The sequence below is a fragment of the Echinops telfairi genome, unplaced genomic scaffold (genome assembly GCF_000313985.2).
Source record: "Echinops telfairi isolate 266 unplaced genomic scaffold, ASM31398v2 ScPeMD7_7458;HRSCAF=8496, whole genome shotgun sequence".
Classification (NCBI taxonomy): Eukaryota; Metazoa; Chordata; class Mammalia; order Afrosoricida; family Tenrecidae; genus Echinops; species Echinops telfairi.
In genome coordinates, this window is record NW_022111358.1 from 33,617,735 (window position 1) to 33,642,242 (window position 24,508).

Sequence of the window (24,508 nt, forward strand, 5' to 3'; positions counted from 1 at the left end):
GGTGGGTCTGTCCCGCCTGTCGCCGGGGGGCTGCGCTCTGGCTGCTCGCGGGAGAGGGCGCGCCGGACACTCTGCTCTCCCGCTGCTGTGTTTTCTCCCAAGGATCTCTCACTGGGCGACTCCCCACGGGCGCGTCTCCGAGCAGGATGAGGGCGCTGCCCGCCACAGTCCGTGTTCCCGGGTGGCATGGGGCCCCTGCTCCCGTGACAGATCCGAGGCCTGAAACATCTTCATGGTGTGCGGGGGTGGGGGGTGGTGGTGGAAAGGGGATGGGGCGGGGTGTTCGACTAAGGGTCTATGGGGCTGCCGTGGATCCCCTGGCCTGGTCTCACCAGCTGCTGTTCCGAACCGCCAGCTTCCAGGGTGCTGGTAAGAGCGGTGAAGGGCGGCGCAACTCTGGGGTGCTGCCCGGGGTCCTCCCAGAACCTTGGTGGCTTTTGGGGAGAGCCCTTGCTCGCGGAACTTTGGCGTCACCCCTTCTGCAGAGGCCGCAGGGTGTGTGTGCCTGCACTATTAAGGAAATCAGTCACGCTCATTGTAAATCCTTCAGGTCATGTGTTCTCGTTGGGGGCCATCCAGTCGGTTCGAAAGGACAACAGAATGAAACACGGCCGGTTGTGCACCGTGCTCACAGTTGCGGCTGTTAGAGCCCATTGTCGCCGCCCATTGTGTCAACCCATCTGGCCGAAAGTCTTCAAGCAAGCCTGCTGTCCCTTTCCAGGGCCTGGTTCCTTCTTACAGCGTGTCCAAGGTCTTGACACTCTCGCTTCTAAAGAGCATTCTTAGACCACTTAGAATTAAAAGAAAAAAAAAGAAAAGGAAAGAAAGAAAGGACAAGTAAGAATGATCCACATGTCCATGTCAAAGATAACTGATTGAAGCTACTTTGGTAAAGACCTTCCAGACTTTACGAGTTGTGTAGACCATTATGGGCAAAGGTCAGACTGAACAGGGCAACAGTAGCTGATGCAGCGTTGATGTCAGGGAGTATCTAGGTTGCCATTACTGAAGCTGGAAACCCTGCTGGCACAGTGGGTTACCTTTGGGCTGCTAACGAAAGGTCAGCTTTGAGAGAAAGAAACCATTATGGAGAGAAAGATGAGGCTTTCTACTTCAGTAAAAAACTACAGCCTTGGAACCCACCGGAGTCGTTCTACTCTCTTCTATGGGGTCACTATGATTCAGAATGAACTCAATGGCAGTGAGTTTGGGATTTTAGTCCAGTGGGGTGCTGATTTGATTCTTGACTTTGCCTCTTGTGTGTGTGACTGGGGGGGAGGGGGATCAGTTTCCTCATTTATAAAGTATAGAAAAGAATATTTCTTTGATGAAGCTGATTAAGTGAGATAAAGGCACAAAGTAAGTGTTCAATAAGTGGCAACTACTGTTGTTGCCATTAGGAGATCTGGTGGTGTAGCAGTCACTCCTTGGCTGTCATCCCCGTGGTTGGCGGTCCTCAACCACCAGCAGCTTTGAGGGAGAAAGAGAGGGCTTTCTACTCCCATGAGTAGTTGTCGTCTCTGAAACCCCCAGCAGTCACTATGAATTGACATCCACTCCCTGGCACGAATTTGGTTTCTTGGGATTTTTGCCATTATGGAGGCCTGGTGATGCTGGATGACTAACTGCAAGGTCCGTGGTTCAAACCCACCAGCTGCTCAGTGGGAAACAGTTGAGGCTATCTGCTCCTGTAAAGATTTACCGCCTTGGGAACCCGGTGGTAGGGTTGCTGTGTGGCTTTCTGTTGACTTGATGGCAGTAGGCATTATGACTATTACCCCTCCCCATGGGATCTACCGTATATGGGGACAAGAGCTGTTACTCTTCCATGCATGGGTGCAACCCAGGCTCTTAGAATGAGGTTGGTGGAATTCTTTTCTTTTTTTCCACAACGATGGAGGAGGGTCCCTTCTTTCAGCAGCCTTTGTCATTAGTTATTTGGCATAGCTCAGCTACTGTGACCCACAGGAGAGCCGAGGAGGGAAGAGGCCCAGCCTTTATCGGAGAGCAACATCAAGCTGTCTTTGGACAAGAGAGATATAATGTCAAGATTGCGCGAGATTTCAGGTTCACTGAAAAACTCGCTACCATTGAAGTGATTCGGACTTCATAGGTCAGGTTAGAACTGCCTCTGCCGGTTTCTGAGACTGTAACTTTTTTAAAAATCACTTTATTAGGGGCTTGTATAATTCTTATCACAATCCTTACATCCATCCATTGTGTCAAGCACATATGTACATTTGTTTCCATCATCATTCTGAAAACATTTGCCGTCTGCTTGAGCCCTTAATATCGGCTGCTCATTTCCCCCCTCCCTCCCCCCTCTCCCCTTCCTCTGTACCCTTCATAATTCATAACTTATTATAGTTTTGTTATAAGTTACACTGTCTGACGTCTCCCCTCACCCTCTTCTCTGCCGTCCATGCCCCAGGGAGGAGGCTATACGTAGATTTTTGTAAAAGGTTCTCCCTTTCTACTCCACATTCCCTCCACCCTCCAGGCATCGCCACTCTAACCACTGGTCCTGAAGGAGTCATCTGTCCTGGATTCCCTGACTGTAACTTTTTATGGGAGGAGAAAGCCCCATCTTCCTCCTCAGAGCTGCTGGTCGTCTTGAACTGCTGACCTTGCAGTTAGCAGTCCAACATGGCCTCTACGCCGCCATGAGGAGAGGAACATGTCTATTTTGTTCCACACGCTTTAAACCCTGTGCCTGGCACAGAGCTGGCAAAAGAAATCTCTCTGGGATGCTACAAAAGGGCACCTGGAGGTAGTGGGCCTCACTTTAAGGAACTCAGTATTTGAGTATCTTTCTTCAGACCTCTATAAATGCCCTTTGTCTCCCAGCTCTTTTCTCTATTTCCTTTTACTTTCCTCTTGTCCCACTATCATGTTCGGCCTTCATTAGGGTTTCAGTAATTCCTCTGGGTTATATGTCCTTGATCAAGCCCTACCAGGCCTCCTACGCCCTCCTTGCCTTCGATTTTAGATCACTTATTATTCCCTTGTCCCTGAGTTTGTTAACACTCATTTCCTTTCCCCGCACCTCCCCTGAATATCTTTCTTTATATAAGACCCTCAAGTGCACCAAGTGGGCATTCTGTAGCGCATTGGAATCCTGCTGAGGCCAAGAATTTTGTGGGCACCGTGTACCATTGTGCTATCTAGACCTCTGGAGATGCCGCAAACCCAGTAGCTGCTATGTGAAGCTTCTACCTGTTTTTTTTTTTTCCCTCCTAGAAGGGAGGAGGGGCAGCAACCCCTTTACTCCCCCGCTCCTCATAAACTTGTGAGGGTGAGGGAAAAGTTGAGGAGTGGTAGAGGGCACATGGAGAAGGGGGAGTTCGGCTATGAATGTAATTTTCTTTTTAAAAAAATAATTTCATTGGGGGCTCGTATAACTCTTATCACAATCCATACCTCCATCCATTGTGTCAAGCACATTTGTACATATGTTGCCATCCTTTTCAAAGCATTTTCTTTCTACTTGAGCCCTTGGTATCAGCTCCTCATTTTTTCCTCTCCTTCCCCCCTCCCTCATGAACCTTTGATAATTTATAAATTATTATTATTTTTCTCATGTCTTGCACTGTCTGATGTCTCCCTTTACCCCCTTGTCTGTTGTCCATCCCTCAGGGAGGGGGTTATAGGTAGGTCATTGTGATTGGTTCCCTTTTTCTCTCCCCACATGCCCCTTCCCCTCCTGGGATGGCTACTCTCAATGTTGGTCCCGAGGAGTTTGACTATAATTTTCTAATAGAAGTTTCATCTCTGAAATTCCCCCACCCTGCTGCTTGGGCCCTCTGGTTATCATCCTCTCCCAGCCGCAAGAAGCTTTCTGCCCTCTTTGGCAGGAATGGCCAGGAAGTGTGCCCACAAGAACCACAGCTCATGAATCAGCAGACATAATTAACTGAAAGAGTGACTGAGTAACTTCAGGCTTGGCTAGGCCGTCTCTGCTACCCTCAGAGCTGGCTTGGGACTGCAGCCTCTCACCTCTTCTCCCAAACGTTGGCCCTTCCTCAGTGGGAAGAGCATTGCACCTGGTGGCGGTCAGATCGCTGGTGGAAATGAAGGTAGAAGTGGGTGGGGAGGAAACAGTCTAGTGTAAGTTGCTGGTATTTATTTATCGGTGTGGGGCTCTCCAATAAAAAAAAAAAGAGGAACTTAGTGTTCCCAGAAATAATCTTTTTCTTTTTAAAAGTTAGGTTTATTGAGGTATAAGTTACATACAGTAAAACTCATCTTTCTTACTTGTACTATGAATCTTGAACCAATGCATTCAACCAAGGAGCTATCTTTCTAACCAAGATAGAGACAATGCCCATCACCCTCCAAAAGGTCCTTGAGTTCCTTGGTAATCCGTCCCTTAACCCCACCCCTGGTCTCTGGCAACCGTGGACCTTTCCCTGTAATTAGTTGTCCCCTTTCCAGAATGTCATATAGATGAAACCATGCACACTTACAGCTTGTAGCTTTCACGTCTGGCTTCTTTCACTTGGCACAATGCAGTTGAGATTCATACGTGCTGTTGCATGCATCAGTTACCGATCTGCTTGCTTCTCTTTCTCTTTCCATTGCTCAGGAACATGCTATCGTAAGAACCCTCCACAAGTGTGTTTCTACATTTTACGGATAGCCTTCTGGGTACGCAGTGCAGAAGCCCCTGTAAACGTCTGGGTGCAGATTTTTGTGTAGATACCTTTTATTTCTCTTGAGTCACTATCCAGGCACGGGGTTGCTGCGTTTTATGGTATGTTTAACTAGCTTCACGCCTGCCAGACTAGTGTCCAAAGTGGCTGTGCCATTTGCCTCCTGCCCTCCAGTTGCTCTGCATCCTTGCTACCCCTTGAGAGGTTTACTGTCAATTAACACTATTTTTAAGATATTGTAGTAGGTAGGTAAGTGGTATCTTATTTTGGTGGAATTTGCTGTTCTCTCAAGGCTAATTCTGGAGCACCTTTCAAAACCACTAGCTGTTAGGTGGGAGAAAAATGGGGCTTTTACTCTTGTCAAGAGTTACAGTTTTGGAAATCCATAGGCAGTTCTACCCTGTCCTGTAGGGTCGCTATGACCATGAGTTATCTATCTATCTATCTATCTATCTATCTATCTATCTATCTATCTATCATCTATCTATCTATCTATCTATCTATCTATCTATCTATCTATCTATCTATCTATCTATCTATCTATCCTTAGGGCTAATCAAGGAGCTCTGGGGCTAAATGGGTTAAGTGTTAGGCTGCTAACCGCAAGGTTGATGGTTCAAACCTACCGGCCACTGAGTGGGAGAGCGATGCAGCCTTTTCCTGTAAACATGTATAGCCTTGGAACCCCCTGGGACAGTGCTGTGAGAGGGAGTGGGCTGCTGGGTGTTGAGGTAGAAGCCCTGGTGGCGCAGTATTTGAAGACCTCCACGAGTAGCCGAGAGGTCTCTTGGCTGTGCCATTCACGTTCCTTTTGTTCTGTGAATATCTTTGAATTCCATGTAAGGGTTTCTTTGGGAAGGAAAAGGGAGGCTCCACTATTAAAAAGAAGCTTGGAAAACTGCTCACCAGAAGAGAGCTTCCGTAGTGTGACAAAGGCATGTTCTGCAGCCATCGCCAATGTCCCTCTAGCCACAGTCTCTGCTTATGAAATTCTTGGGTCCGGAAAACCTGGGTCTTTGAGAGCCACCGAGGGTGACAAACCCTTACTTTCGCCACCAGCCTGGATGGACTCTCAGATCACACCTTTGCCTAAGTTGTCTGCAAGACCATGTTTGATCAAGCTGTCCAGACCTTCGGACCGGAGGAGACTGGTGTTCCCAGGACTTGAACTTCTCCAGGTTGAGAACAGCCTGAGCTCTGTCCAGGGTGGTTTCAGAATGGGAGAGGCTGGACAAAGCTTCTTCTTGAGTTCCTATTGAGCTCTGGATTCCAAGGGCCGCAGGGTTCTGATTCTGTAGATGCTTGAGTTTGTAGAAAGCCCAGCAAGCTCTGAGAACCTTGGTTTAAATGAATGCAACTGTGAAAAGAGAGGTTGAGCAAAGATATTAAAAATTAGCTCAATTTTGTTTTTGCTTATAAAAGTAATTCAGCTTGTGGTAAACAAGTCAAACAGGACAGAAATCTAAGAGTGTAGAATGTGCAAGTTCTTTATAGTTTTTCTTCTTCCAGATAATCATCACTAACAGTTTCTCCAGGGTGCTTTTTCTGTGCGTGGACAACGTCAGATTCCTTGTTATTAGTTTCTCAAATAAGATCACCCACAACGGACTTTTGAGGTGACTTTTCTTGTCCATTTATGACTTCTCCTTCATTTGCTCCAAGATCTAAGATTCTAGCCAGCAGGCATATTGTCATATGGCTATCCTAGAATTTGCCTATCCCAGTTCTCTGTGGGCAGCCGTGGGGATCATTTCTGGCTATTTGCTGCTGCAAAGGAGGTGCTGGGGAGATGCTGGCTCATTTATTAGGCACCCTCAGGCAGTGCTGGACCAAGCAAATTTCTTGAACTAAAACCTCCGGGCCAAAGAGTGTGAATATTTTAAATTTACATTTTTCTAAATTTACATTTTTAATAGGTGTTGCAAAAATGTCCTCCAAAACAGTTGGACCAATTTGCCTTTCCACCATGAGTGGGCCGGACAGCAGACAGCACCTTGGTGGTGGCACCAATTTCTACTCTGCGCACCCTCAAGGCCTGTGCTGGGGGAGGCGACAGCAGAACTGGAGAGTTGGATGCCCAGGAGGTCACCCATAGGGCACTGCTGGGCTGGGCCTCCAGCCGAGCTTGCTGCCAGCCTGCCTCTTTGGTACATTGAATGACTCAGATGGGAGGTAGGTCTGTGCTGATAAAATTTTCCATAACTCTGAGTTGCACCATTTGAATCATATGTCAGGCCATTAGGAAGAAATAGCCATGTGTGCTATTTTGAGGATTCTTGAGCACTGCGAAAGGAGCCCTGGTGGCACTGTTGATAAAGCACTGGATCGCTAACTAACAGGTCAGTCGTGCAAATCTATCCGCCACACCTAGGGAGAAAGATGGAGTTATCTGCTTCTGTAAAGATTTAGCCTTGGAATTCCTATGAGTTGGAATTATTGGCTTGCAGTGGGTTTTGGGTTATGGGCTACCAGACCTTGTAGAGTACAGGAAGCCTCTAAGTTATAAATGTCCAATTGAATTATTGCACTGTAGCTATGAACTAACCCCTGTAAAACCCATTATATTAAAAAGTAGAGCTATACGATGGTTTGTGATAAATGGATACTACTTTGCAACACACATCAAAATATTATTATATTTTCATGTTAAAGATGTTTTCATGTTTCTGGAAGTGTTAACATTTTGTTAACATTCATAGAAAGTGTTAACATTCATGGAAAGGGACGCTCTATATGATGAGCATAAGTGAAAAGTATTGCTACTAGCATTCCTGTTCATCATGCCTGGGCTCATCCAAACAAAACGTGCTTGTGTGTCCGTGATTGGTGGATTGCTGCAGGAACTTTCTCTCGGTAATGTAGCTGTTTTAGTCTTGATGAACTGAAATCAAGAAGGCCTTGAAGCGTTTGCAGGTGAAGATCAAAGACCGAAGACTCCTGTCTGGGTGACAATCAGTGTAAAGTAAGCCCAGTTCCTCACAAGTAGAGCCACAGACAACATCGCGATCGGTGGAGAAAAGGTCAAAGCTGTCAATGATTTCATTTTACTTGGCTTCACAGCCGATACTCATGGAAGCAGTTGTCAAGAAATCAAAAGATGTCAATGTATTGGGCAAATCTGCTGCCCAGGACTTCCTTAAGGTTGAAGAGCAAGCGTGTCCCTTTAAAAGCTAAAGTGTGCTTGACCAAACCGTCGTATTTTCACGAGTCTCATAGATATGGAAGGTGGACAATGAATCAGGAAGAACAAAGAAGAATCGATGCAGTTTGAGTGATGGTGTTAGCAAAGATTATTAAAAAATGCTTCGGAACTCCAGGAGAACAAACACGGCAGAACAACAGCTAGAATGCTCCTCAGAAGGGAGGATTGTGAGACTCGTCTCACGTACTTTGGACACCTTATCAGAAGGGACCAGTCCCTGGAGAAGGACATCATGCTTGCTAAAGTGGAGGGTCTTAGAAAAAGGGCAATGGAGTGACAGTGTGGCTGCAACAATGGGCTGAAACATAACAACGATTGTGAAGATGATGCAGCACCAGGCAGTGCTTTGTCCTGTGGCGCAGGGGGTTGCTATGAATCGGAACTGACAACAACAACGATTCTGTAGCTACACTTCTTGGCTTATCCTAATGGCTTCTTAGCTAAACATTCGGCTCACTGACCTTTGAAACAAACCATACCTAGTGGTTCCAATCTACATACAAATTCCATTTAAAGACATATTAAGGAATGGAGCTCAGTCATTTGGAAACTGCCTGGATAAACTGCCCTGTTGATGTTTTCTGGCTGGGATATTTAATGCCGGGGCTGGCAGCACCTTTGAGATCGTCTAATCTGTTGATTTAATCAAACTGTTGATTTAATCAACTAAACCAAACCCACTGCCATAGAATCGATTCCCACTCAGAAGCAACTCTACAGAAGAGAGCAGAGCTCTTGAGTTTCTGAGGCGTTAACTCGTTATAGGAAGAGAGAGCTCATCTTTTTCCCCGGTAGTGGCTGGTGGAGTATGTGATCCATGGGGGCTCCTTACCAAAAACCCAAACCCAAACCAAATGAACTGCCTGGTGGATCCTGACTCTTGGTGATCCTACAGGACAGAGTAGAACAGCTTTTTTGGGTTTCCAAGGCTGCAGATAATTTGCAAGAGCAGAAAGTTTCATCTTTCTTCTGAGAAGACGTTGGTGGATTTGAACATCTGACTTTGTGCTTAGCAGCCCAACCCAGAGTCCACTAGGTAGGCCCCCAGGCATCCTTCAAGAAGGGAGCCCTGGTGGCATAGTGGGTTATGCATTGGGCTGCTAATGTCAAGGTCAACAGTTTGAAAGACCAACCCCTCCCCAGGAGGAAGATGAGGCTTTCTAGTCCTGTTGAGATTTACAATCTCCCAGGGCAGTTCTGCTCTGTCCTATAGGGTCGCTAGGGGTGAGAACTGACTTGGTGGCAGTGAGTTTGGGTTTGCGTTCTGAGAGGTAACGCTTCTTCCCTGAGGTCACCCAGTTTAGTGGCCCAGGCAGGCTCCAGCCCCATGTGTTCCTGCCTCCCCATCAGGGTGATTTCTTCTCTATCTCCTGTCAGACAAAGGGCATTCCTGGTGCAGAAAGTCATGAAAGCCCAAGTAAGAAGGAAGGAAATCAACACGGGCCTAGGAGTTGGAACTGATCTGATGGCAGTGAGTCTGGTCTGTTAGTTCTGAGCCCCCGGATGGTGGATTCTTCCACATGCCACCTCATTTAATCGAACAGTTTATGAGGTTAAGCTTCATACCTGTATTTACGGGACTTGGGGTTGGAGGAAAAGGGATTCGCCGTTGGCATCCCCAGGGCTTGGCTAATGCAACTGGTTGGGACTGTTGGATACTGTTGGCGTGAGTTTCCAGTGACCCCACGTGACAGAATAGAACGACCCCATCGGGTTTTCTAGGCTGTCAGAGGAGCCCTGGTGGCACAGCATGGGAACCCTGGTGGCGTGGTGGTGAGTTACTCATTGGAGTGCTAACCACAAGGTCACCCATTCGAATCACCCAGCCCCTCCTCGGGAGAAAACGGAGACTCTGTAGGGGCAGTTCTACTCTGCCCAGAGGGGTTGCTAGGAGCTGGCGATGATGTGAGGGCAGGGCAGTTGAGGGGACACAGTGGTTCAGCACATCCGTGGCGGCCAGTTGACAGGAGGGCTTGGGCCCCCCAGCCGCTCCGCAGGAGAAGGTGAGAGAGGAAGTGCTTCTGTAAAGGCCGTGGCCTTGGAAACCCTATGGTGGGTTCTCCTGGGTCACACAGCGGTTTCTCCAAGTCAGCAGACTCCAGGACACAGCGGCAACAGGCATCATTGTAGGGGTACACTGGGTGGGCGTGAGCCACCAGCCTTTCCTGAGCAGCTGGCAGCTAACCAGTGGGCCTCCAGGGCTCCTTTGTTAAATAAGAGGAAGCAGTGAGTGACAAGTTCTTAAGTCGAGCTGTGACATAGGATCAAAGCTTGCCTGGGCCTGAGGTCATCGAGAGGGAGGGGCCGAGCACAGCCAGCCAGCAGGGTGGCAGAGGTGGTTTTAAACCTGAAGTCTCCTGCTTGCCGACCACACTGTTAGACAGTTGAACTTGTTGTTTTACTAACTCTTGCCCTTATGCTGTTTCCCAACGGCTGGCTGTTAATTTTAGACCCAATCAGTACAGTATTCAGCACATGGCTACCAAATCGAGCCACTCAGAGACCATAATCAGACATGAGCTGGCTTCGCTTACGGGGCGGGTCTTACCGATGAAGGGTCAGTGCAAGGTAATGACCAGTGGTGAAAGCATTTGAATTTTGTCCAAAGAGGATCCACTTGCTCAGGCCTAAAGCCTCCCCATCTTTCCCTCATGTACCACATCAGCAAGTCCGCAGAATATATCCAGAGTCTGACCACTTCAACACCATCATCGCTCCCCAAACAACAAGCCGACTGCTATTCGAGTGGATTCCAAATCAAACTACCACCATCGGTTGTCTGGGCTGGTTTCAGAGCTTCCCAAACCATCTGTCACCTTCCTGCTTCTCCGGGCTGTCGGTCCTGTTTGTAGCAGCCAGATGGCCTTGTGCTGCTCACCTCTGTCCAGATTCCTCCCTGGGCTTCCCAACACAAGTAGAATGGAAGCTTCCCTTTCTCCCATGGCCCCAGGCTTCTTCGTCCCCTGCTCCCTGCTGTGGCTCCTCCCCCCTTTCTGCCTCTTTCCTTCTCTCTGACTCTCTGTTGTTTCTCTAACAGGCTGATCTCTGGCCAGCCTGGACCCACTCACCCCTGCAGGTTCTTTCTAGGGCGATCACCCCTTCAGCCTTGAAAAGCTGCCTTCCTGAGAGGTCCTTCTCTAAAGGAACCTCTTTTCTCTCATGGATCCCTCGTCCCTCCTCCTGCTTTATTTTCTTAAAAGTCCTCACCACTGTTTGCTATGGTACTATTTTGGTGGTATCTGTTTTTGATAATCATCTTTCACTAAAAGGTAAACAGGGACTTAATTTCATCCATCAGTGTGTCTCAGAGCCTGGAGGATGCCTGACACACAAAGGTACTTGGTGAATACACGAGTGAATGGATTCATGAATCCTGAAACCATTGCTGTAAATCAGTACTGCTCATTGCTGTCGAGTTGATTCTGATTCGTAGTGAACCTAGAAGACCGAGTTAGAAATTCTCTTTGGTGTTTCTGAGACTGTACATCACCATGGCAGCAGACAGCCTAATCTTTCTTCCCCAATATATTGGTCGAAGAAGATCAAGGTCAACCAACCACCACAGGTAGATTAACCACAGCAGAAATGGCATTCTAAGCTGGCTTGGCTCAATCATGCACAGTATTTCAGGCACATGGTTCTCAAAATAGTATTATAATGCTATAGAGATACAAACCTTTTTTTAATATTGATGGAGGCAAATTTGGAAATAAAAGCCTTCCAGTATTAAGTACTTTGATTAATCAAGTCTGATGCTCTTTCTCTCCGTTTCAACATCTGTAGTCTTAAGTTTGAAGAAATGTGGTAGCTACGGCTGTCTTGCTTGGTGCCTAGTGGAGCCCTTTGTTCGGAGCACAGCCTTGTGTATTATCCTGAAACTAACCTTCTTGCCCCCTCCCCCTTCCTTGGGTTACTGAGCTGCTGCTACACGTAGCGAAGGAATGAAAGTAAAACAAGCTTTCTCAGAAACTTGCTCTAGAGCAGCAGTTCTCAACCTGTGGGTCGAGACCCCTTTGGGGGTGGAATGACCCTCACACAGGGGTTGCCCGATTCATAACAGTAGCAAAATGACAGTGATGAAGTAGCAACGAAAATAATGTTATGGTTGGGGGTCACCATAACATAAGACCATTAAGGGTTGTGGCATTAGGAAGGTTGAGAACCACTGCTCTAGAGGGTAGAGGAACCCCTTGCATGCTCGTAAGGCAGTTAGCATGAGCTGTTTTGTTCTTGGAAGCCTCGCCCAGCCAGGTGAGTGCAACGAAAGAGCCAGCTTCTCCTGGGTCACCAGCATCTCCATGAACCAGTGGGGAAGTGGCCAACCAAAGGCCAATGGCAGGACTGGTGATCCAGGCCAGAACTCTCTGGCAGGCACTGAAAGAGATGTCCACAGTATTTGCTGTCATATCCTCTCTTCTAGCGCTGGCTTAGCCCTCTCCCAAATCTCCCAAGTCATTAGGGCGCCTGTGCCTGCGTCATGACATCCTGTCTCATTGGACACCATGGCCTCAAAATAGCCCTCCTTGACGCATGATGACTTCCGCCAGCTCTGACTCCCTTCCTTTTTCCTCCATTTTCCCACCCATAGTTTCTCTTCTGGTTCTGTGAAGCAGACTGAAGTGCCAAACCACAGCCTCCGCTTCGGCTTTCCAGGCAAACTCTGGGCTGCTCTTCATCTCTCTTTGAATTGGCCTTCTCTTCTTGGCCATCCCTTCGAGGCTGGATTTTTTATCACGATTCTTCCTAACTCGGGTTAGAAACTAGATCTGAAAATGGATCATTTTGCCCCAGCTTGATGCTTTGTGCCTCCACCCCCGGCATTTCCCTGTTTGAGCCACACTCAGCTACGTACAGTGTCCGGTCGAACGTTGTCTCCAAGGAGCATCAAAAAAGTACAACAGCCGCCTACCGTAAGCCAGTTGGAGATGCAGGTGAATTATATCAAGAACAACTGTAAGAGCAGCGTCAATTGAGCCCTTCTTGCTTGCCAGCCACTGTGTTTCCACAGTGGTGGTGTAGTGGTTCCTTATTGGGCTGTGATCCATAAGGTCAGTAGTTTGAAACCACCAGCTGCTCCATGGAAGAAAGACTGAGCTTTTGGCTCCTGTAAAGAGTTACAGTCTTGGAAACTCACAAAGACAGGTCTAGCCTGTCCGACAGAGTCACTATGCGTTGGTGTCTATTGTCTCCATGGCAGTGAGAGTTAGAGAGTGCTTTCACAGAGGTTGCTGCTGGGGACCAGCTTTTTCCTGTCGAGCCACTCAATGGGTTCAAATCACCAACCTTTCCATCAGAACCTCCAGGGGTTCTTTTTCAGAGTTTAGCTTCTTAGGCCCTTGTAACCACTCTGTGAGGGTGGTAGACCGGGGTCAGCTCACCTGGTGTCTGGTCAGCTAAGTGGTCAGAGGAAAGCGGAGGTAGGGCTTGTTAATTCTTATCACTGACACTGGTGAGGATCCTATCTCTTCCTGGCTTCTGAGGCCGCGAGGCCTTATGAATGGCTGCAAACAAAGGCCCAAACACCTTCCAGATGTTTTCAAGGGAGAGGCCGTCTTGGAGCCCTAGCTCATTGAATCAGCGTGGCCCAGGCCCAGAAACTTCTGATGAGTCAGTTGCTCTCAGCCACTGCATTCCCTGGACCCTACCTTTGGTGGTATGGCTTGGTGGGGGGTGGGGAGGCATCCTGGAGGTTCATTGGTTCTCACAACATCGACCTGTGATTCATGAACAAGATGGCGTGAGGGAGCGGGGTAACTATGTCCCCAGGCATGACTTCCTCAAAAACAAATCCCAACAGCTCAACTCATCCTCTGGGGTCAGGGACCGCCCGTTTACTGGAAGGGGGCCTGCAGTTATTTATTTCACATCTGGCAAGGCTTTTTATTGTGGCTACGAGCAGGGAGTCAGGGAAATGCTAATTTGAGAATGAATGGATGGATAAAAGGATAGACTGGGAAACATCTTCAAAATGAATTCGACAGTGCCCACACCTCCCATGGGCCTCTTCTCTTTTCTAATTCGGACTGAGGCCGCCTTATTTTTCTCCTTCCCTTAGGAAAAATGGATGGCCTGGACTTCCAGATTCCTGCCCCCACCCCATGCCCATCTTCCTGGAAACGCCAAAAAGGGAGGCCAACACCTGACACGGCTCAGACTCTTCCGATGAGGCAGGGGGAGGTGGTGGTGCAGGGGGTTGTGCGTAGAGACCAACTAAAGGCAGTTAGGTAGGTTTGAACCCACCCAGTGGTGCGGTGAAAGAAAAGCCACTCAGGGATCAGTAATGATTACAGCCCTCTGGAGCCATGATGCTTTGTAGCCCGTGGGGTTGCCACGAATCAGTATTGACACCACAGTGTGGCTTGTCCTCTTTTCTGGATCGGGATCAAGCAGCTGTGAGGCCAGAAGAAGGTTGGACAGCCCTGGCTGGGAGAGGCTTCTTGTTTCGTTGCTGGGGCTGAGCATTTAGATATTGGGAATGTGGCAGCGCTAGTGCAGGGTCACTCTGAGCTGAAATTGACTCGATGGCCATGAGCTTGCTTTTGTTTTCGTTTTTTTCCCCTTAGGGGAAGATAAAGGCCGGCTCCCTTTCCATCACAGCCAGTCGATGACTGAGGGTGGCCACAACTCAGAGGAGGCCTTGATACTTGAGGACCAGGTGTGGAACCACTGCCATCATTCCCACCCAATAGTGCTCACAAAATGTAAGGTGGTTTCAAGTCAGGGGCTGGAGCTCCAGTGGTGCCTGGTGAATTTATTGTGAAATCCCATTCAAAGAAATGTAGGTTTGGGAAAGGCCTTTGAATGCAGTCAGACCCAAGACCGTGGAAACATAGGGTTTCCTGGAGACACCTCAAGGAGTCTCCATCTAGTCTAGTAGGGATCGTAGGGTGGGGCTGAGTGGGGGTGGTAGATGAAGCTGGAGTCTAAAATCTCAGGTTAGAGCGACAAGCTACATGGATCCTTTATGGGGCTAGTCCCTCCTCTATTCCTTCTCAAATAACGAATGACACTTTTGCTGATGTGTGCTACTAACATAGGGTTGACCTTGAGGTGGGGAGGAGGGCAGGCAAGATTACATGGAAGATCTGACATTTGAGATTCTGAGGTGCCCCCTCCCCTTTTAAACAGTTCAATTAGGACATATCCACATATCATACAATTCAATAGTTTAGTCATTTCAAGAAGAGTTGCACAATCGAGATGTCCCCTTTTGTTGTCCCTTATACCTCTCATTACAAAGACCTCAGTTTCAAATAAATAGCAAATTAGAATACAACCTATTGAGTAAAGATGAATTGGCCACTGACCTGGATTTAGCTTCAGGTTAATGACAGATGGAATTTTCCAGGCAGAAAAAGGAAGGACGACCAGTTAGAAAGCATTTGGGAATGAGAAGTGTGTTCTAGAGTGTTGGTGGGAGACAAGGCTGGCGAACTGAATCTAGGCGGTTGTCAGAGAGCTTGTGAGTCTAGGCGCAGGGCAGCCTGGGAGGCCTTGGGGAAGGCGAGGAGCAGGAGAGACTTTTGGCTCCTCAGACCTTGTTTTCAATGGCCAGAGCCCCCATTCATCAGCGTGCCCTGCTCTAGACATTCCCTGAGTGGTGGTGGGGTCTTGGTCACAGTCCAAGAAGTGCCTCACGGAGCTTCTAGCTGTTTGCATTCTGGGAAGGCCAGGGGCCCAGAGGAAGGACACTAGGGAGTCGTGTGTAGGTGGCTTGTGAAGAAAACACCCTGAAGACTTCAGACGGGAAGTACACTGGAGGCAGTGTACTGACTGTGTCCTGATGTGGTTATCAGGCATCCACTATGTACTATGACCATGCGAGCATTTGTGCCCAGAGGTCCTCTCTGAACCTGTTGCTGCTTACACACGTGTGAGGTGTGCTCCTGTCTTCAAGAAGCTTACAGTTTGCAGAAAGAAATTAATGAATCTAAGAAAACATTAAACTTGTTGCCTTGAGCTCATTCCAACGCTTAGTGACCCTGTGGGGCAGAGAAGAACTGTCACACAGGGCTTCCGAGACGAAAATCTTGATGGGAGAAGATTGTCACATCGTTCTCCGGGGGAGGAGCTGGTGGGTTCAAACCCTTGACCTTTTGGGTAGCAGCCGAGGGTCCCCAGGGCTCCTAATGCCTCCCCAAGACCACATGGTGGTGGCACCAGGGTGATCACAGTGTACTGATTTTGTGGGTGTCCTTCTTATTAGCTCCCTCTCCCAGATCACCCTCCCTTTGAGGTCCTGACATTCACATGGATACTGTGACAGTGTACTTTTCAGAGTGAAGAGCATGAGGTGCATACAGATACGAAGTGGACCCATGATCACGAGTGAAGAAATCAGTCATATGTGAGACAAGTTCCAAAGGGAATTCAAGGAAGGGACATTTACAGCTGGTCAGTCAGCGGCGTCTGAAGTGAATTAGGTGAGAGGTCGGCTAATGGAAGACAGGGAACCCGAAGCTTCAGGCACCACCGTTTCTTCTAGACTGAAGTCTGTAATGCTGTTGAATGAAAATGCCATGTATTGTTTGCAAGCATCACTTCTATTGGTATTTGTTTTCTACAAGTTCATTTTTTTTAACAGAGTGGGAACAAAAAATATCCCTAATCAATCGAAATCAAACAAAGGAACCGCTTGTGATAACTCTGATAGTCCCCCGGCTTGGTAACTTTGGTCAATGCCCTCCCTGCATTATGTGGATTGAAAGTGTACTCAGTAATTTCTTTTGCCTATTTTCCAAGTTTGGAGAATTTTTCTTAGCACTGCTGTGTGTGTGTGTGTGTGTATACACACTACTTTTCTGAGTGTGTTTCTGTCCGGGTATGTGGTGGAGAGGGAGTGGGTTCACACTCATTTAGCTTGATCAGTTTGAGGAACCTTGGCAACACTGGGGTGATGTCTCCAAAAATAGATGTACTGGTCTCATCAGCTGAGGGCAAAGGGGCCATGTTTACAAAATTGGAGAGAGGGTCCTCCAAGTGCAACCTGGGCCCAGGGGAGGAATGAGCCTTCTTTCTGTATTTCTGCTCCCAGTGTTTTGGGAATCACAAGACATGCCTGGCTACCTGTTTCTCAGAGAGGTCACAGTCCTGAAAATGCAACGACTGAGCAGGTCTACTCTGCATACAAGGGCCAGTGAGTGAGAATCACCTCCAGGGGAATTAGCTACCACAGTAACATCCTGGGGTGGGCAGGGAGAAGAGGATTACCTGGCTGAGGCCAGGAAGGCCGAGCAAAGGAAACCTTTTGCTTCTAGGAGGGCTTCTCAGGACTGCTTTGGGGCCTCTGGTGGCCTCTGCTCCTCCTCTAAGGCTTTTCCGAGTCCTTAGGCAGCAAGAGGACTGTTCACATGTGAGTGGCATTTTAAAGAATACCAAGTGCTTCTCCCCAACCTCCTTGCATTCTTGCCCAAATCTTGGTAGATCTTCTGTCTCAGAAGTTCTGTGACTCACCCAAGGTCATGTCACACCTGGAAAGGAGAGGATTCAGAATTCAGATACAGACGTTCCAACTCTGAAAATTCCATGTTTTCCCAGCAAATCCCAACTGGCCTTTTCTGACATTTGTGTGCCTCTCCCTGGAGCATTCCACACTGGGATCCCCATGTCTATGGATTGGAAGGAGCGAGCGCCTGTGAAGATTTGCTTTGCCTTAGCCGACTGGCCTGACACGGACCCCTCCCCATCTGCCAGATGTAGGCTCTTTAAATGTTGGTGCTTCTGGACCTTGGACCCCTGAGCAGTGGCTTTGAATATTTCAATCGGATAATTAGAGAAGAGTAAGCAGTATGGTCAGAGTTCTTTGGATGTGTTGTCAGGAGAGACCAGTCCTTGGAGAAGGACATCCTGCCTGGTAAAGCAGATACGTAGTGACAAAGAGAAAGTTCCTTGACCAGATGGAAGGACACAATCGCGGCAACCATGGGCTCACGCGGAGGAACGACTGTGAGGCTGGTGCAGGGCCAGGCAGTATTTTGTTCGATTGCGCATAGAGTCGATGTGACTCCGAACCGACTCAGTAGGACCTCACGTCCATTGCCATCTCTTTGGGCCTCAGACTTTCATTTACCCAACCAATATGGGTGAGGGGGTGGGGGTGGGGGAAATAACCAGCTGTTACTCTAAGCCCATCCCATCAGCGTTGATCTGACACTCTGAGTTCACCATCGGCCTTGCTCCATCCTTCGGCACCACGGTGGCCTCATCAACTGATAACAGGTTCTTCTGAACTTCCTCATATTCCTTTCTCCTTACCCGACAGCCTGCAAAGTTTGACAAGTAGCTGTGAGCAGGACATTCTTCTGCATAGCTGAGAGCCCAGATCCGGGCATTTGGGCAAGTTGGGAAGGATGAGGCAGGGCAGCGACGTATGTAAGCAGAAGCAAGTGCTCACGCCTTTGATTCTCTGTTGCAGGACCTAACATCTGCACCACCCGAGGCGTGAGCTCCTGCCAACAGTGTCTGGCTGTGAGCCCGATGTGTGCCTGGTGCTCAGACGAGGTAAGGAGCAGACACGGATCTTTCTTCTTTCCTAGACTGAGCAGCTTTTATGTAGGAATGGATCCACAAACAAGCCCCTGGGGCAAAACTAGGGTAAAACCTTGCCCACGGATGATGGCAAAGCCAGCTCCCCTGGGGGTGCTGCTGAGAATGCCACCCAGAGCTGACCCCGTAGCCAGAGCCTCACCACACATCGCTCCCTCTTTGTCGGGGCGGAATAGCCCAGGGAAGCAGGGCTTCAAGGCTCCAAGGAGAAGCAGGGGTGGGTATAGGTGTGGAGAAGGCGCTGTCCTGCAGAAAACGCAGCATCTCAAGAGGAATCTTCCACATGTGTGACAGTGGTGGGACGGGGGCACTTATCTCTCCTCTCTTCCTCTCTGGTGACCGGAACCCCCTGCCCCCACCCGAGCTTTGCCCTTTCCCTTCTCCTCCTCTTCTTCTCGTGGTCTTGTGGTCGGTTCCTCTCTTGGGAATGAGGAAGGAGCTGGGCTGATTTGGGAAGGTGATGAGGCTTCTGGGTGGGGGCAAGTGGTGAAGGCACGTTGGGTCATTCACCAAAAGCTCAGGGCCCTTGAAGAGGCCCCTCAGAAGAATGGGCTGGCATTCTCCTTCTGAAAACCACAGCCCTCGAGAACCCTATGGCGTCCACGTGTACCTGACACGCATGAGGTGGCCGTGAATGGGCACAGACTGGACAGCAGTTGACTTGGGAGGGTGACAGGAAAGGGTTAGCCGTGTCTAGGCTGAGGGTTTGTTGTGTCTGGGGCCCTGGGGGATGAGTGTGTCTGAGGGAATGGCTGTGTTTGCGGCTGGGATGGGAATTTGGAGCTGGCAAGAGCCGGTGGGTGACGGGCTGGAGAGGTTCCCGGTGATTATAGAGTCTGCGGCCGAGTCACTGTCCTCTCCCCTCCCCCCGTGCCCCCCTAGGTGATTGGTTACCTGAGCTCCGGACCTGGTGGCTTCACCACTGAGGCAGCTGCTCTGTCATAACACCAGGTCCAGGCCCTTTCTGCGGTTTCCATGACCACCCCCTCCTCCGGGCCGTTCTTTCCCATGGTCTGCTTTCTCCTCCAGACCTAAAAAGGCAAACTCCCTGCCTGCCAGGCTGAGGTGGAGGGGCGGCGGGGGAGGGGGAGCAGGAGGAGGAGCTGGGAGGCCTCGGTGTTTGTCCCTCAACAGCAAGACAGGGCCAGAACAGAGGTGGCCTCACAGTGCTTTGGCCTCTGCGCTCAACAGCAGGGGCACTGCTCCCGGAGGCAGCGGCCTTCATTTAGCAAAGGGAATATTCCCTGGGGCTGGGCTAGGGCTGGGGAAAAGGGGTGAGGCCTTCCTCTTGGCCCAGGCCAGCCTTTGCTCCTCTCTGTGCTGAGCTGAGCTGGGCTTGGGCTGGGCGGGGCATGATGTGACCACCTCCCTTCACTTTTGGCGTGCCTTCCTCCCCTTGGCCTCCTTTATGATATCATTAAGCTTACACTGCAAGGAAGTTGCAATTCTGCAACTGAATCCTGGCACGGGAGAGAGGGAAGGGTGTGCTCCATGGCGAAGCGGCCTGGTTTGGATCAGGGATGGGAGCCAGCTGGAACAGAGAGGTCTGGGAAGGGAAGCCTACCGCCCGCTCAGTGGAGCCTCTCGCGTTCCCTCTTTTTCAACCCAGAGCTCAAACTCACTGCCATCGAGTCCATTATGACCCGGATGTAGAAGTGCCCCAGAGGGTTTGCGAGACTATAACCCTTGAAGGGAGGAGAAAGTCTTATCCATCTCCCACAGAGCGGCTGATGGAGTTGAACTGCTGACCTTGTGGTCACATCCCAACATGTGACCCACTACGCTACTAGGGCTCCTCCTGCTTTCAATCCAAAGCAAGAGAAAATGCAGGCACCTGGCTTAGAGGAGCCAGGGAAAGAAGAAGACATATTCTTAGAGGTCTGCCCTCTTCTGCCCCACCCTCATTCATGTTTCACGTCATTGGATTTGCATAAGGAGAAATCAGGTATGCTGAAATCCAACTGGCCAGAGCTCTTGAGTCACATGACCAGAGTTTTGTGATACCAGTATCGAATATTTATGGATGGCCGCAGTGAATCTGCCCTCTAAGACAGACTGGGTGAGAACAGATAGGAAGGCCCAAGGTGGGATGAAAGGATGAGGTGTAGGAACAGCCTAGGGGTGGAGTTGGGGTGGGAGAGGACATGGGTGTAACTAGGACCAGATAAAAACAAGGGGAAATAGAAAATCCAGCGAGATAGTCTCTGGGAGAATGGACGCATGGAAATCTGGGAGGCCAACGGTTAAGTGAGTCACAGTACCTATCACTAAGCAAGGAGGGAGGGTACGGGCAGAGGAGCGAGGTTAAAAGAGATAGGTACGGGACAAAATGTGTCCACCAGGGAGGAATGGGAGTGGGAATCCTGCGGTGTGACCTGAACAGACTGCCTACTGTGTTTTTCCTGAGCAGCACTTCCCTGGGCATGCATGGAGTTTAGTGGCTGAAGCTGCCATAACTGTTGACCTACCAAGAAAAGACAAGCCATGGGGCCATTTTGCATGAACTTGGTTGCACCACTGACCCTGGAGACCCCCTTGCCTTGTGCTCCTGCTTCCTCTGCCTTGGGTCGGCAGCGCCTTGCAAAACAACTGGTTGGGCTTAGCTTTCCCGTGGTCACTAGAGGCCAGCAGTTCTGGGTGTGTATAATGATCGCTTGGCGGGGAAATAGGAAAACATAGCCAACGTGGATGAAAATGGAGTTTGGGGCTCATCAGCGCATAGGGTGTGTTTCTGGAGAGTTGAAGGCTACATGGGTTGATGTGCTGTTCCGGGGCTGTGAATCTGACAAAGTAGCCTGCTTCATGCAGAGACTCAACGTGTGCTCTTGACCTTGGGAGTACTGAGCTGGAAGTTGGAACCTCTCAAGCCCTGGTGGTGAGGCTCATTTGGACTTGCTGCCTCAGATTGGGTCCTGAGGATGGCAGGTTTGCCAGGGGATGATCAAGGTGAATGAAAGTGGAGTGAGGTCTCCAGATAAAACATAGGATGTTACCTTTGAATTAAACAAGGAAAAAACCTTTTTTTCCCCCAGTATAAATATGTTCCAAATATTTGCTAAGTTTGGCAACCCGAAGGTGGAGGGAACGAAGAAGAGTTCTATTATAGGCTTGAGTGTACATTAGCAGGTGGGCCAGCTGACATTCAGCCCAACACGAAGAGGGTGTGTGAGTTTGGGGCTAGCAAAGTAGAAGAAGACTTCAATAGGACTTATTCCTCTTTATCTTCTCTATCCTTATAGGGAACACGTTAGGGATAGACTACGAATATTCCATTTTAGCGACTCATAATTAACAAAACTTCTCTGTCTCTTTCTTTATACACTTTCCTTTTTTTTTTTAATCTGAGGGATAAATGTTCATCATGAGAATGTCCCAGGCAGTTTGCTCCTAATCATTATTGCTAATAAAAGTAGGATTTTGTAGTTCTTCTCCCCTGTAAACAATGAGATGTGAATACCTGTGACTCTGGACCCCGAGACCCGTTCATTTCCTCTCCTCCGCTCTGCTCTGCATGTTCAAGTCGGGGCTCCTTGTCGCCACCAGGCAGATCCATCAAGGTGACAGCGTTACCGTCTTTGGGGTGGAGGTGGCGCTTTGATAGTTCTCCAAGAAAACAAGTAGGCTAGCAAACAACGTGAACAAACACAGCAACAACAAAGCCAACCTGGCCACATTGGCCTTTGTCGTCCAGGAAAGGCACAGGCGGCCAGAGAGGAGTTGTAACAATGGGAAAGAGCCAGAAGGCCTGGCTGCACAATAGCTAAGCCCTCAGCGGCTGTCCAAAGGCTGGCGGTTTGAACCCAGTGACTCCATGACTGGGCGACGTGTTGATCCCCTTCCATAAAGATAACGGCCAAGAAAACCTTGGGGGCTGGTTCTGCCCCAGCCCATTGGGTCACTAGCCGAATGAACTTGATGACCCAACCAGCATATGTAAGAAATCATCTTACATACGTATTCATACGTAGCTCTTGAAAGCATTTCACGATCACAGTGCTAGTTTTGTCTCTGACCTACCCTGTGAGGTAGGCCTGTGAATAAGCCTTATTCATTCTGGACTTCCCCAGTTCGTAGGAGTCACGGAGAGTGCGTGGTCCCGACTGTGTGTCACTCTCTGAGGAAAGGGAGGTGGCTCAGCAAGCTCCCCCCACTGGGGGGTTGGAGCCTTGTACAGCTCTGCTCGGGATCATCCCTGGCTCTTGGCTATTGCTCTACTCCATGGGAAACACCCCGTTTCCCTGGGAACAGGGACTTCTAATATTTCTCCCCTTCCAGCTTTCTCTCTGAGTAACCTGGAGACAGTCTTTCTACCCACTCATGCTGTGACACTTAGAAATGGAATGCTGTCCAAGTGTGTTGAGGTCACCACCTTCGTGTCCTTCTGGGGACGGGAGGCTCTCAGGGAGAGCTGGGCTGAGAAGGCATCCTGGTATGTTGTTCCTGACCTCTGATGTCAGTGACGACAGAGGGAGTGAGGGAGGAAGGCAGTTTTTGTTTCGTGGTGTTTATATTTCTAAGGAAATTCATAACAAAACATAAGGACTATCACCAGGGCCCAGCACTTCAAACTCTTTTCTGGTAAGGGCTGTCATGTTGGAACATGAGGGCCAAGAACACCCACTCAGAAGCATTCTCCCCCTCCACCCGTGCAGCCGGGGATGTACAGTGGCCTCCCTGGCTACCCCATAGCCGTGTTCCTAATCCATTTCTTTGTCTCTCCCCTTTCCCTGCCTTGGCTTATCCAATTTCAGCCAGACCCCAGAGCTTCTGTGAGTCTCGTTCCAGGCCACTGCCATCAAGCAATTGTTTTTGCTTTCTCGGTGCACATAAAAGTTATGCATCCACTACACGGTAATCTATTGAGTGTGCAATAGCATAATGAAAAAAATGTAAATATCGGGGAAATAACCAAAATGTGACACAGAGACATGGCGTGAACGCATGCGGTTGGAACATGACACCGTTAGACTTGTTCAGTTCAGGGTTGCTATAAACCTTCACCTTGGAAAACCTGCGGTGAAGTCAAGCATGCTAAAACGAGATCTGCATGCTTTGTCTCTCTGGGACTTTGTGGGTAGTTGGCATCAGAAACAAGATGTGTGTGTGTGTTGTGGGTACCAGGAGCCTGATGGTGTATTGGGTTATGCATTGGGCTGCTAACTCCAAAGCCAGTAGTTTGAAAACAGTATCCACTCTGTGGGAGAAAGATGAAGCTTTCTACCCCCATAAAGAGTTACAGTTTTGATAGTGGGCGGGGAGGAAGCATTTAGGAACTAGAGGAAAGTTGTATGTTTCATCATTGCTACACTGCACCCTTCTACCTTACAAATCTGGCTAGACCAGAGGATGTATGTACACTGGTACAGATAGGAACTAGAAACACAGGGAATCCAGGGTGGATGATCCCTTCAGGACCAGTGGTGAGAGTGGCGATACTGGGGAGGTCAAGGGAGGGTGGGGTGGAAAGAGGGAACCAATTACAGGGATCTACATATAACCTCCTCCCTGGGGAACGGACAACAGAAAAGTGGGTGAAGGGAGATATCGGACAGTGTAAGTGACAAAATAATAATTTATAAATTATCAAGGGTTCATGAGGGAGCGGGGAGTGAAGAGGGAGGGGGAAATGAGGAGCTGATGCCAGGGCAATGTTTTGAGAATGATGAGGGTAACAAATGTACAAATGTGCTTGACGCAGTGGATGGATGTATGGATTGTGATAAGAGGTGTATGAGCCCCGAATAAAATGATTTCAAAAAAAGAGTTACAGTCTTGGAAACCACAGGGGGCAGTTCTACCCCGTCCTCTAAGGTCCCCATGAGTCAGAATCAACTTGATGGCAACGGGTTTGAGGTCTATAGGTTTAACGTGTGGGGCATGGGGTTGGAGAAAGAACGCGCTACCTCCTGAGGGACGAGAGTTGGGAGAAGTGGGGCAGGGGCAGCACGAGCCGTCTGGGCGCAAACCCCCCAAGTGCTTCTGTTTCTCCCTGCCATTTTGTTGTTGGCCCGAGTTGGGTGTGGGGAAGGGATTCCCATCGCCTTCAGAGACTTGTAGGCTCTGAGGGGTTCACTGTTGGCATTTTGGGGCTGGGAAGGTTAAGTCTTAG

The 24,508-nt window shown here is 49.2% G+C and overlaps 1 protein-coding gene across 1 annotated transcript in view; it reads left to right on the forward strand.

The window, feature by feature from the left end:
* The first annotated feature begins 18,273 nt into the window (after positions 1-18,273).
* The window catches only part of ITGB3 (integrin subunit beta 3), a 39,453-nt gene continuing 33,218 nt past the window's right edge, over positions 18,274-24,508 (forward strand). Inside the window, exon 1 of the mRNA XM_004707259.2 lies at positions 18,274-18,354. Coding sequence (XP_004707316.1) covers positions 18,331-18,354 — 24 coding nt within the window. The 5' untranslated portion in view covers positions 18,274-18,330. The remainder of the gene's footprint in view (positions 18,355-24,508) is intronic.